The sequence below is a fragment of the Falco cherrug genome, chromosome 7 (assembly GCF_023634085.1).
Source record: "Falco cherrug isolate bFalChe1 chromosome 7, bFalChe1.pri, whole genome shotgun sequence".
Lineage (NCBI taxonomy): Eukaryota > Metazoa > Chordata > Aves > Falconiformes > Falconidae > Falco > Falco cherrug.
This window is the reverse complement of record NC_073703.1, coordinates 5,010,381-5,023,085: the sequence shown is the minus strand read 5'-3', so window position 1 is coordinate 5,023,085 and position 12,705 is coordinate 5,010,381. Positions and strand designations below refer to the sequence as shown.

The following is a 12,705-nucleotide window of genomic DNA, read 5'->3' as shown; positions in this document are numbered from 1 at the left end:
CAGTATGGCAAAACAAACAGAATGAATGGGGTATCTTATTCCTTTAGAACATTAGTCTCCGGGTTTCCTTAGTCCAATAATTGCTTTGCTTCTGATTCATTCACATGTAATAGCAGTTGTCACTGGCACTTTCCAGGCTCTTGTTCCTGTGCCCAGTAAAGACAATGAAAGACTTCCTACTGATTTCAGCAGGAGCTGGATCCAAATCTAGGAGTGCTTTTTGGCAGCGTGTTCTATTGATGTTGCAAGGCCCATTAATTCATTAGCTCATCTATTAACATTAATATTTTCGAAGAGCAGAGTAGTTAAAATTTTCCAAAACAGTGTATATTAAAGGCTTTCACTTTCTCACCTCGAAGTGTTTGTGTACACACTGTCTTTTAGCCCAAGTTGTTTTACATGCAGAAAAACAGATTTTCACACTGTGGTGTTTAACTAGCTAATCTGCACACTCGCATGCTCAGCAATAGTTATTAATGGTATCCTACCGTGTGCTTTGTTGTGGACAGGACAAGAACAGGAACAGGCCATGCAAAATCCAGGCAGCATATGAAATTGCGATTTCATCAGCTTTCTAAACTTAATAGCTCAGTTTTATAATTTACTGAAGTTAATGGGATATATTTTTAAAGCAGTGCACAATTCCCATTGATGTTAATGTGAGTCGCGCATTTAAATCCCCCTGCAACACTTTCAAAATTCTGTCCCCGATATGTGCTGCCGATTGAATTTCAAAAACTAGCTATTTCTTTGGGTTGCTGACCTGTCTTCAGAGAAATGCTGAAGCACAGGAAAATCGGTTAAACAGCTAAGATTTGGGAATTACAGATCTCAGTTTTATTTCCAGTGGTCTTTTAGGGAAGCTGTTTGTTTGCAAACGATCAGGAATTATCAGATTGCTGTTCTGAATGGAGTTCACCTTTCTTCCTGTAATGAACATTGTGCCCCTTTGTTTTAGATGCCAATGTGGACGTCATCTACATCTGCCCCCTTCATCTGAGTGAGGAGTTACTGCAGTATTACAATAAACTCCTGGGTCTGCAGGCAGCTGTTAGATCTGGGAACCCTGAGGACATGGGTGACCTGCAGGACAGGTTCAAAATTCTCACCCCTGAAGCTATAAACAGCTTCCCTGTGAGTTTGTCTTCTAATTACTACAGCTTGAGGGATGCAGTAAAATTAAATTGGAAATTTTATAACTTGTAACGCTCTGGTACACATCAGTGAAATATTATTGCAAGTTTAAGGGCTTTACTGATTAGACTACTAGTTAGAGCATTGGAAATAAATATCCTGGTTTAGCTTTATAGACTTAGTTGAGAGAGTCCTATATTGGCTGTTTGCAGACCACCGCCCCTTCTTACTATATGCTTGGGACTGAGAATGTGATAGATTTATATCTCTAAGCAAATCATAGCGATAAACCGCTCTTATTACTCAAACTTTTATCTCCTGGTAGCCCAGCATTCAATCATTCATGTGTTTGTAGTGTTTCTTGCAATTAAATCCAATGCAGAAATTCTTAAAAAACATAACTTAAAACGACTTGGGTTAGGTAATACAGAAATATTAGCTCCAAACTTGTCATCAGTTTTAAATCTATGTGCTAAAACATGGTCTAAAAGGAGACCTTAATTAACGTACACTACGCACAGTGTTTCTGAGAATACTGCAGTGTGGTGAAGACTCTATGCAGTGGAGACTAGTTTTATATTGTAAATATTAAGTCCACAGTGTCTTAGCTGAGATTTGATTTTTATGAATCTTTGTGGTGTCTTTATATCCCTAGGGTTTATTCCTGAAGCCCTCCTCCTAATTTTGATATATATTAATAACAATCTTCTAGTTATTTTGTTAAGCAAGTATTTGTTTTACTGTAGACTGATTGAAACTGATGGCTTCAGAAGGTAAAGAAACTTTTTATATTCCTTAAGTGTGAGTTTTCAGATGTGTTGCTGAACAGTATGCTACTGTAGAACTACTCTTGTGTACGTGTGTGAATCCTTTTCTGTTGAAATAGTCTGAAAATAGCTAATGCAAGAAGAGTGCTTAGCTCTTTTGCTGTATAGGGAAGGACCCCTGAGTCACAGCTGTCTCTAGGAGTTTGGCCCTAGTTAAAATGAATTCTGTAGGTATGAATGTGTTCTGTTTTCTCTGAAACTGGAGAAAAGCATCAAGACTATATTTGTGTTTTTAGGAGCTGGCTTTTCTTTAGTATTGTCCTTTTATCCGAGTACTGGAAACCTGCAAGAATCACAACTGCCTGTGCTGGGTCTTAACCTTGTAAAGTAGAATTATTGGGATGGTAAATCCTTGATAAATACCAGTAATATATTTTTTCTTTTTAAATTGCACTTTGACAGCTGTAGCTGGATACTGGGTTATTTTTCCAGTACTAACTACCAAATATTGGAAGCTTTAAGAAGCATTCTACATGAACCATGCTACAAATATCACCTAAACCACATCATACTATGGATACAAGATGAACGCTAAACATGGACAGGTTGTACAGGAATGGAAAATATACTTTGTGGACAATTTTGGTCATACTGATTTGGCTGAAGTAGTTTCACTGTAAGAAAAAAAAAAAAAAAGCAGGTTGTTTTTAGGCATCCATCTCTTGCGTATAGCCTTCACTCTTCCAATTTCTACTGAAATATTCCAAATAATGGTTTTTTTGAGGTGAAGAGCAAACAGCTTTCTGAAAATATATTACACAGCTATGATTTACTGGGGAAAGTTACATGCTGTGATGTAGGGAGCCTAACCTTAGTTTCAAGGGCTACATGGTTCTTCTGCGCTATGGATTGTGCCGCTCCCGCAGCTGTAGAGTGCTGAGGAGCATATATCGGTGCCAGGTGCCATCAGAGAGAATGGGCCATCGCAGGTGTTACGTGATACCAGGCTGAGGTACACCCTTGTTCAGTGTGGTGCACCCGTTTATATGCAGAATCCTCAAAACTACCTTCTTTTCATTAAGCGTGTATTCTTTACCGTCTATTAACTGATGTGCCCAAGAAGTGTATCTTTTTTTGTGGAGAGGAATCTGTACTCATAACTGACCATAGTCATCCATTGGCTTCAGTGACCATGGGTTTAGCTGTCATTTTGTCTGGGTAAGGGTTAGAGCTTTACAGGTTCTTTAAGGATCTTTCTTCTGGGTTATTTAATAAAAAGCTTTTGTTGTACCTAATGTACCTAAATTTATTCCCAGTACATGAAAGTGTGGCTTAAAGGCCACCTTAGCAGGCTCCTTTTAGCAGTTCTAGAAGCACAAATCGGCCTTGCCCAGTTTCCTAGCTATTTTGATGGAACTGGATGTAAGGAATAGCTGTAGAAAAGACACCCAATCACAGATAGCTGTGTGCCCTTTGGCATCTGCAGAGGGGAGAGGCAGAGAGAGACTGAGGAAAAAGTTGTCCATATACTGTCATCCTTAGGCATTTGCTAGCTATTAGAATGACCTCTTGTGACTTGGTGCATCCACGTGCAGTGTGAAAACACTTCTAACCAAGGGTTACATATCAAATATCATATCAAAACAGCGTGGTGGTGGCTTTGCTCATTGTGGTAAAGCTGATGCCAAGGTCAGCTTCTCTGATCTTGAGAAGTTTAAAGACAAAACCAAAAATCAACAGGCTTGAGAAGCAAGACTTAGCCCTTTGGTTAACCTCCTAACCACTACTCTATGCACGCTGCGCTCAAATTCAGAGGATTCCTTGGTTTTCCTGCTTTCACTTGCACTACTGTATATCATGGCAGCTATACCACTCTTAAAGCAGGAATGAACTAGACTTTACAACCTGTTTCCTGCACTCCTTAATTAACTGTAAAATCCATTATTGAGAGAGACAAAGCAAATCTCATCCCTACATCACCACTTGTGGCCCCAGGGAGCAAGTGACCGGGGCTGGAAATTGATCCTGTTCTCTACACTGCAGAACTCTGCCACAAGACCAACAGAATGGGCCATCTCCCTGCTTTTATACCAGTGCTCAGGAGAAAGGAAACAAATGAATCAGAACATTGAGTCTCAGTTTTAAAACCGATGGAAGGAAAAAGACTCCAGAAAACTTATTTGTTGTTCTTTTTGCCCTCATACTTCTGTGACTCACTTTTTCCTACTAGAACTGTGAAAAGCATCTCATTTCTGACTTACGTTCCCATTGTCCTTGCAGTATGTCTGACTCCTTTACAGAGATACTTGGGCACTTTTTGCAGCTGCATGTTTGGTATGAGAAAGCACCAAGGAATTGACAAAAGGGGATTCCTTTCGTCCATTTCCGTAGGCCTCCCTGTCTCCTTTCCCACCATCGTCCCCATCCAAGTAGTGGAATCAGGATTTATATTTCAGTCCCTATGGAGGAGCATCCAGGATTTTGAAGGAAAATATTCTGGGTCCTACAGTCCTGGAAATCCCTAGCAAATCCAGTATTTGTGTGATCCCAAAAAGGAATACTTTCCTGACTGGTGCCTAAATTAGACAAAAGCTCCATATGAAGAGGATTTTCTTCTTGTTACGATTATGAATTGTTTATGGCAATCTGTTGTGGTTGATGTCTCTTGTACTATTTCTGCATGATGTCTCTGCCTATCTGTCTCAGCCTCAGTGCACCTCTCTGTCTTTGGAAAGATAATTGGGTTATCTGCAGGCCGTGCATAGGATACATTGTAGAAAATATTTTTGAGGTTTCACCTCCATGACTAATATTTTCAGTTTAAATTTAGAGGTTATAGTATCTGTTATGAACAGCTTGTTCAGGATTAGATCTTCTTTTTTAGAAGAAAAATTCTTTCCAAAAAGTTGAAACCCTTGTACTTAAACAACAAAATTACTACACTCTCTTTGAGTACTCTGTAGTTGTGTTTACAGTAGCTATCTAGAACTACTGTGTAATGGAAATGTATATCCCCAGTAATTTAATGTGATCAGTGAAAGGTTTTGTAAATCAAAGTGGTTTATTCTCAGAGAATCACTTAAAATACTGCTGAACTGTATGGTGAAATACATTCCCTGCTATAGGGGTTTTTTTCTTCATTTTTGTATTGATTTTTAGGAGCTTTAGAGTTAAACCATGCCAGAAGTGTTGCTGAGATGAATCACTATTATCCAAAGGCCACCAGCCTCTCTGCCGACTGACAGAAGGATAATTCCGCATGGATCAAATAAATACAGATGTGTAGTAATTAGTTCTATTCCCAATGAGCCCATTTCCAACACACTAAAGATGTGCACGATTATGGAGCCTCACCCCAACAGCTTTTATCAATTTAAACTGCTAAGCTACAGGATAGGTCATAACCCAGCCTGCTATTAATAATGTATTTATTGTGTGCAACATTATAAATTAGGTTCATGGAATAGAAAAGAACACCTTTTAACAAGAATAATGTTATCTTTATACAGAAGCATCACATGTGCCTAGCCACTCAGCTGAAGTACAGTCCCAAGACAATCAAAAGAATAAAAATCCTTATCCAGAACAGAAATGCCTACATTGTTGGAGGGGTTCCCCACAAAGATGATTTAGCGGTGGCTGACATGCTAAATGTGCCTATATTAGGCTCCGTGCCAGAAGTGGCTCACCTCTATAGTACCAAGTCTGGAAGTAAACGAATTTTTGCCAATGCTTGTGTGCCAACCCCTCCCGGAGAATCTGACATCTACAACAACGAACAGGTAAGCAGGATGTGGTCTGCGATGGGTCAACATGCAGGTGCCTGGTTTCACCTGATAGAATGCAAATGTTGCACAATTGCAATGACTCTTCTCAATGAAACCTTAACTGCGTTTGATTAAATCATGTGTGATGTTGCATTCTTTTTTGGCTCTATCTAAGTAAATGCAATTTGTTTCCTAGTCAGGAAGTAATACGGTTGTTCTGGTATTCTTCATGGTCTTTCTTGAGAAGATATAAGGGTGTTTGGCCACTTATTTCCAACAGTTTGTGTTGCTGCTGCATGGATGAAGTCACAGCCTCAGTGAGATTAACAGGAGTTTTACCAGTGACTAAAAATAGAACAAGGGTTTCTGGGAAAATGAAGTATTTGATGAAGGGAGAATTTCTTCCACTTAAGCAGTCAGCCTATTCAAATTGAGGTTCAATGAGCCTATCTGCAACTGAAGTTTTACTTTGTATCTAGCTTAACATTGCTAAATTCACCTATCTTGTTAGCATGACCAGTAAGAAGAGAATAAAATATTACTGAACTAAAATCACAAGGCACAAGTTTTCTGTACTGTGTTCGATTTATATCTATTTATTTTTGCATTCAGTGCCTCAGTATTTCACCTATAAGCTGATTTTGCAGTTTGCAATGATATGTCTAAGTATGATCTGCACTGATTTGTAAAAAAATATATTTATTGTGGTGCGACATCTCACACAGGAAAATCATCAGTGTCAGGGTTTGTAGGTATTCCTGCTTCTTAGAGAGGCTTTTCACGTTGCTTTGCTTTTTATTAATCATCCTTAACACTGAAAACAATCTAAGCTATACAAATACATTGTGACTGCTATAGTAGATGAAATAAATATTTGATCAATGATCTGAAAAACAACTGTTTGATTTATTGTAAATAATTTATGTGCATCAAATACTTTTGATTCATACTACAGTGTTATGGAAGTTCTACTTCTGTTGTTTGCTTGTATGAGATATTGGCATTTTAGGTTAAATAATCTAAGCAAGGTGATGCTATGTTAAAGCACAATTCAGTTTTCACTTAAAGATAGAACATAATTCTTTGTGATTGGTACAGTCCTTACAATATTATTGATCCATTTCATTACTGTAGGGGGGTCATCAAGAAAAACGCATTTATGCAGTTCTCAAAAGCCACAAATAATAGCATCGGGAGCACACATGTAATTGTACTTTAGGTCAACGTTAAAAAAAGAAATGAAAGTCCCCAAATTTACTACACAGAAAACGTGGAAGGCTCTAGCCAATGCAACAAGATCTGGTAATACTTTTACCAGGTTCAAAGGCATTTGCAGTTTTGAAGAAGCTAATTGCATCCTACACCAGCTGGACAAAAGGCATTTTAAAGCCATTTAAATCTGTGTACATACACAAATAAATAATTAGCATTTTTATAAAGCCTGCCTGGTAACTCCTTCGTTCATTTATAACCATACAACGGACTCTCCAGTAGGAAAATTTCACAGGTGTTTTGGCTGGTGTTAGAATCTGGCACAATTATTTCTTAGATTTTGCAAATAGTGTAGCCCATCCCACATTTTACCCTGTCACAAACATTTATTGAGCAGTAGTGATTATCCAAAGCCTAAGATTCTCATCAGACAAAAAAGCCTGGACAGGCAAATTTCTCTCTGCAGAATACAGCTTCACTGACCACCAAAGGTGCTCAGTTGCTGTTTGGTAGCCTGTACTTGTGGACTGAAGTGCAGGATGGAGGCCCTAGGTTCTCCACCAAAAAATGTTCAAGGGTGCTTTCGCTCCTTATTCAAGATAAGGGTAACAACTCAAGCATCTTTAAGAAAAAGCAGCAGTATTTAGAAAATAAATTTCAAGTCCAAGCACTGGGGAACTGGAAGTCTAAATCGGGGAACAATTTAATATTGTCACGGTGCAAAAGATCTCTGTGTCATTGCTCCACAGATGATTAGCGTTCTCAGCCAGCTCATCATTGACAATATGGAAGTGCGGCGTTGGTTGTTTAAAGTGAACAATGAGTCTGGAGGAAATGGCACTGCCTATTGTGACGTTATTTCGCACCTGAAATGTTACCACTGGATTCAAAAGGAACGTCAGCGACACAGCCCTGAGATATGGAGTAAGAAGTGGGCACACGTAAGTGTGATTTGTTTAATTTGTTTTCATGGCCTCTTGATAGTCCACTGGGGTTCTTTGGCACAGCAAATCTTTTCTCTGAGCTTTCATTGTAAGACTTTGGTAAGGTTGATATTAGAGTCCAGACTCGCTTGTACAAAGCAATAGGTAACAGTAATTCAAATAAAACAGTTAAATATTCCAAAATAGAAATGAATGCCTGGCTTCCAACTGTGGAATAAGCTGGGTGTCATAACACTTCATTCATATGCAGTAACATGCAAATTTTACACAGAGGGTTTTTTTATCTGAAGTGAGGACATGTATAAATGAAAGCATACAGGTGGCAGAGCCTTAGATCTACACAGAAACTTGGAATTATTGCAACAAAGTGTTGGACTAATTAGTTGAACACTACTAATCAGTTGCGGACTACATACAGACAGATTACTACTTAATCTGGTTTTCTAAGGGTTTTTTTTTTATGTTTTGCCTAACTAATAGCTTTTAAACCTGTGAGCTATTTTCAACTGTATACGACAGAACACTTGAGGTCTGCGAGATCATTTAAAGTCCTGCGTGTTTCATTACAGCGGGTGTTTAGGTAAGGAGAGAGATCCTATAAATACTTCACTGAGGGAAACAGTATAGCATGAACTCATGCAGTAGATTCCTAAGAATCCACGTGACTGAGAGGCTGAAAGATGATACATTTCAACTGCAGAAAAATCCATATGAAACTAGACTTCATTAGTTCTGGCATTGAGAAAACTATTTGTAGTTTAAATATTCATTGGTATTTAAATGTGTTAATTTCAATAAGCATTTGATATTTCTGTATATTGTGCCAAATTCATTCCTAATGTAATGGTTTTAAAGCCAGAAGGAATGTATCCAGAAAGAATGGTTTAATTTACATAAACTACTCATTATAGCTCTTTTGATTTTTTTAATTCAATCAAAACTGGTCTGAAATTTTTGTTTGATTGAATTATATTGTATATTAAAATTTCAAATTGTGCTGATTACAGTTCTGTTGCATTTGACAACTACAAAATAATTCCACATTATAGAATAGAGCTTATGATACAAAGCTGAAGGGCTAATTTCTCTGATCTGCTGAAGATCCCTCACTCTGTGCAACTCAAGCAGTATAAAGCAGAGCACCAGAGAGCCACCCCAGTGAAGCATTACCGGGCCACCCAGCTCTCTGGGACATAAAGCCAACAGTATATCCAGATCCTGCTCCCACCGTCTGAGTCAGTGGGGCAGGAGACAGGATTCACCAAGTCTAGTTCTTTGCTGGTATAAATTCCCTATATAAGTGGTGTTACCTAGAGTTAGGACTAGCATTCCTGTGCCTTTTCCATTCTTTCATGGCTAAGTGACTCTTTATAAAGGACATCACAGTAACTGGCTTTTTTTGGTTTCCCATTTATACTGCATTTATGTTGAGATTTGACGCAACCAGGAATCAACCCGTTAGAAGCCCTTAAACACAAACATGTGTTGGCGGTTGGAAAATACATACAAAAAATCATGTATTTGATCTGATTTCCTAGAGTCAGCAGGAAGCTTCCATAAACCCAGACTGGTATTAGCGGGCTTTGGCAAAATGTGAAACTTGCCACCATTTTGAATGTCTTGTTTGAATATATGTGTTCAACTTTTTCTGCCTTCTGAGTTTAGCCCTCTTTTGTAGAACAGGAGACCTTTTTTATATAATGAATTGCAGCCTCCGATGAGTATTGCCATTGAGAGCAGAGGATTAAAATCATCCTTTGTTAAGGAATACCATTGTAATGATACACATTTAAACATCAAAGCATTAGTTTATGAGCACAGGCATGCTTTAATGTCCTATTACAGTATGTAGACCTGTTTCTTTTGATAATGAAGACATTGTGTCATCGGCATAGGCTGCCACATACAAAACGTATGCTGGCAGGTTATTAAAAAATTCAGCTTCTTGATGAAAGACTATCCTGCAGGCTAAGAGTACAGTGAAAAGACTCCCCATTCTGGTAGAATTATTAGAAATGAGAATATGACTGTAAGCACTAAATTATGGTAATACTTACAAATAGCATCATTTGCATAGTAGTTTGCGACACGATACCCAGATTTTCCTCGTTGGTATGTAGTAGGCAACAGATTAAAAATAATGTAGTTTGTGAGTTTGAACTGTGTAAAAAGATCTATTCCATCTAAAAATGAGACTGATTTTAGATTCTTCATTTCAAATACAACGTTGGGCAAACAAAAGTGCAGGACAGGATTATCGATATATTTTACCTTGTTAACTTAAATGCAACATCTGAGTTACCTGAAAAAATATTTTGCAGCTGCATAAAGGGTTGAATTCACAAACAATGCTGAGTATGCTCTGTAAGGCCCTCATCCTACTGTGCGCTGCTGAAGTCTGTCAGCGTATAAAAAAAATTCATCGTGAGACCCAGATTCCAACAATATTCAGTGTCAAGATAAGTGCTGCCGCCACAAGTGCACGTTTGGCAATTGTGAGGCCATTTGTGGAGGCATTCTCCAGTGTGAAAAGGAATATTGGGATCTGGCCCCCATTTTCTGTACCAATTCAAGCTTCAGTTAGTCCATGCGTAGCAGGAAGACTGGTTCTGTTACTGTTAGAGTAAGTGAAAAACTGTTTGGAGTATCTAGAGAAAGATATCCATAATCTTTGTTAATCTGTGGTTTTCCAAAGTGTGCTAAGAAGTTGGAAGTCAGCAGTTCAGTTTTTCAGGTTTTGGAAAATCTCACCTATACTTATATGAAGCCTTGCTGAGAGACTTTATAAATTCATGGAAGAGAAAATTATTAACAATCATCACCGACAGAGTCTCTGGCTTAAGAGGGATTCAGAGCTGCAAATTGTTGGAGGCTGGGAGAGTATCTGGGGAATAGAAGTGTTTGCTCTGTTTTCATACGTGCCTGGGCATCCACTTGTGACCACTGTCAGAGACAAGGTTCGGGGCTAAGCAGACCTTACACAGCCATGCTTTCGTGACCCTGAAGACATTCAGATGCCCACTCACAATTCAAGCTGAAGGTTGGTGGAAAAGTGGTCTACAAAGTGTATTTGGTGCCTTTTGTTGGTTTTTGAACAGACACCAGGCTGTCAAAGTCTGTGATGCCTCCTGGCCTTTGACTCCGAATCTTGAGACTCAGATGGCCACCTTAAATTCTCAGAACACTTGCAGCCCTCTTCCCTCTTAGAGGAAAGTGAACATCACCTTTCTGCTAGTGCTGCCATTTTTCTTCTTTTAACAGTTTCCCCTTTTATGTAAAATACAGCACTATGCAGAGTTCCCATCCTCTTGTGTAACTGTAGAATGCTAAACAGTATCTAAATCACTAGATTAAATTACTAGTGAAATTAATTTTAAAATTATCTTTTATTACACTGCAACTCTTAATTAACCACCAGGACCAGCCACACGATATGAGTTTACCTAGCAGCAATCCTAAAGATAACGAAGATCAAGCTGAAGACAAAAAAAGGGATCAGTGTGGGGGGTAAAGAAGAGAAGAGCTGAAAATACAATAGAGCAAGGCACAGGAAAAAAGCATCAATGTTCTCTCAATAAGCCATTATAATTGGCCATAGCTACACAACAATTTCAAAACTCTCCATTAAATATCTGTTGTAGAAGAAAAAAGCTATTTAATGCATTTGGGCAGCCTACTGTTTTAAGTGTTAGAGTGTTTGAATCTTATTGCCTCCAGTTGTGTCACAGTGTTTTGTCACAGTTTCTTTTCCTTATAGACTGCATCTTGGTTAATTCACTAAAATGTGTACAAGGAAATAAAAATCTTTTCAAAAGGTGACAAATCCAACTTTCACTCTGGGTTGCATAAAGCAATATTCAGAACCTGGCTGCAAGATTTTGCATTGATTGCTATTGGAAAATTAGTTTCAAAGGCCGAGATAAAATTATGTGAAAGGCTGGATGTTCCTTTAAAATAAAAATTTTCTCGTCAACTTTCAAAAGTCCTGTAATAAATAATAGATAAATTTTGTGATTATCTGAAAATCGGGAATAGTGGTGAGCAGATTGTTTACTGGTTAAATGAGTCACATTCACTGTAAGAAAGCTGAAGATTACATACCACATCTTGTTTCTTTACTGAAGTAAGGAATTCGGAGTAAAGAGCATATGTTTGTCAAAAGAAACCCAACCGTAATACTGCCAAAGATGTAATTTTAGCAACATGGCATTGCAGGCACACTATTTCTGACAGTCTTTGAACACAGCAAAGCTGCCTATCCCTGTTTTTTTCCTTTCTGCTACCCATTCCCATTTTCACCACTCTGTTTGCCTCTTGTGCCACCACCGGCCTTGTTCTAGGGCAGTGCTGCGAATAGTACTGCAACTGGGATAAACCGCAAGCGATCAAACTGGCCTTAGTGTAACACCTGAAGCCTGCCCAGGGGGTTCTTAAGCGAGTAGCCTTTGCTCTGCTCCTTGGTGCACGCACACGGCTGCAGGTGTGGTATTTTTTTCAGCCTGAAGAGGGCCAGAAACTCTTGACAGATCCACAGAAGATGCATTTACAGCATTTTGACAGGCTTGTAAAATTTCTTCTAACTGATACGATGATAGGAAAAAGAGAAAGAACCCAAAGGTTTTGGACAGGAATTGATTACCTATAAAGCAATACAGCTGCAGGTTGTTTCCTAGCACAGGCAGTGATCTCTCAGCAATATATCCTAAATAGCTTAAATATTCACCGTATCCGCGAACAGTCCAGAGTGCTCTTTCTCAGATTATTAATATACCTGTGTGCCTGCCATGGTGACGTTTCAGGTGATTCTCAAATCTTAAGTAAAATAAAGCGTGATAATTGTATCCCTCGGTTAGATTAAAGCCATGATCTCCATTCGTGAGA

The 12,705-nt window shown here is 38.6% G+C and overlaps 1 protein-coding gene across 1 annotated transcript in view; it reads left to right on the top strand.

Moving 5' to 3' along the window:
- The window catches only part of IQCH (IQ motif containing H), a 72,624-nt gene that overhangs the window by 28,342 nt on the left and 31,577 nt on the right, over positions 1 to 12,705 (top strand). Inside the window, exons 12-14 of the mRNA XM_055715128.1 lie at positions 959 to 1,134; positions 5,411 to 5,683; positions 7,630 to 7,821. Of these exons, the coding sequence (XP_055571103.1) occupies positions 959 to 1,134; positions 5,411 to 5,683; positions 7,630 to 7,821 (641 nt within the window). The remainder of the gene's footprint in view (positions 1 to 958; positions 1,135 to 5,410; positions 5,684 to 7,629; positions 7,822 to 12,705) is intronic.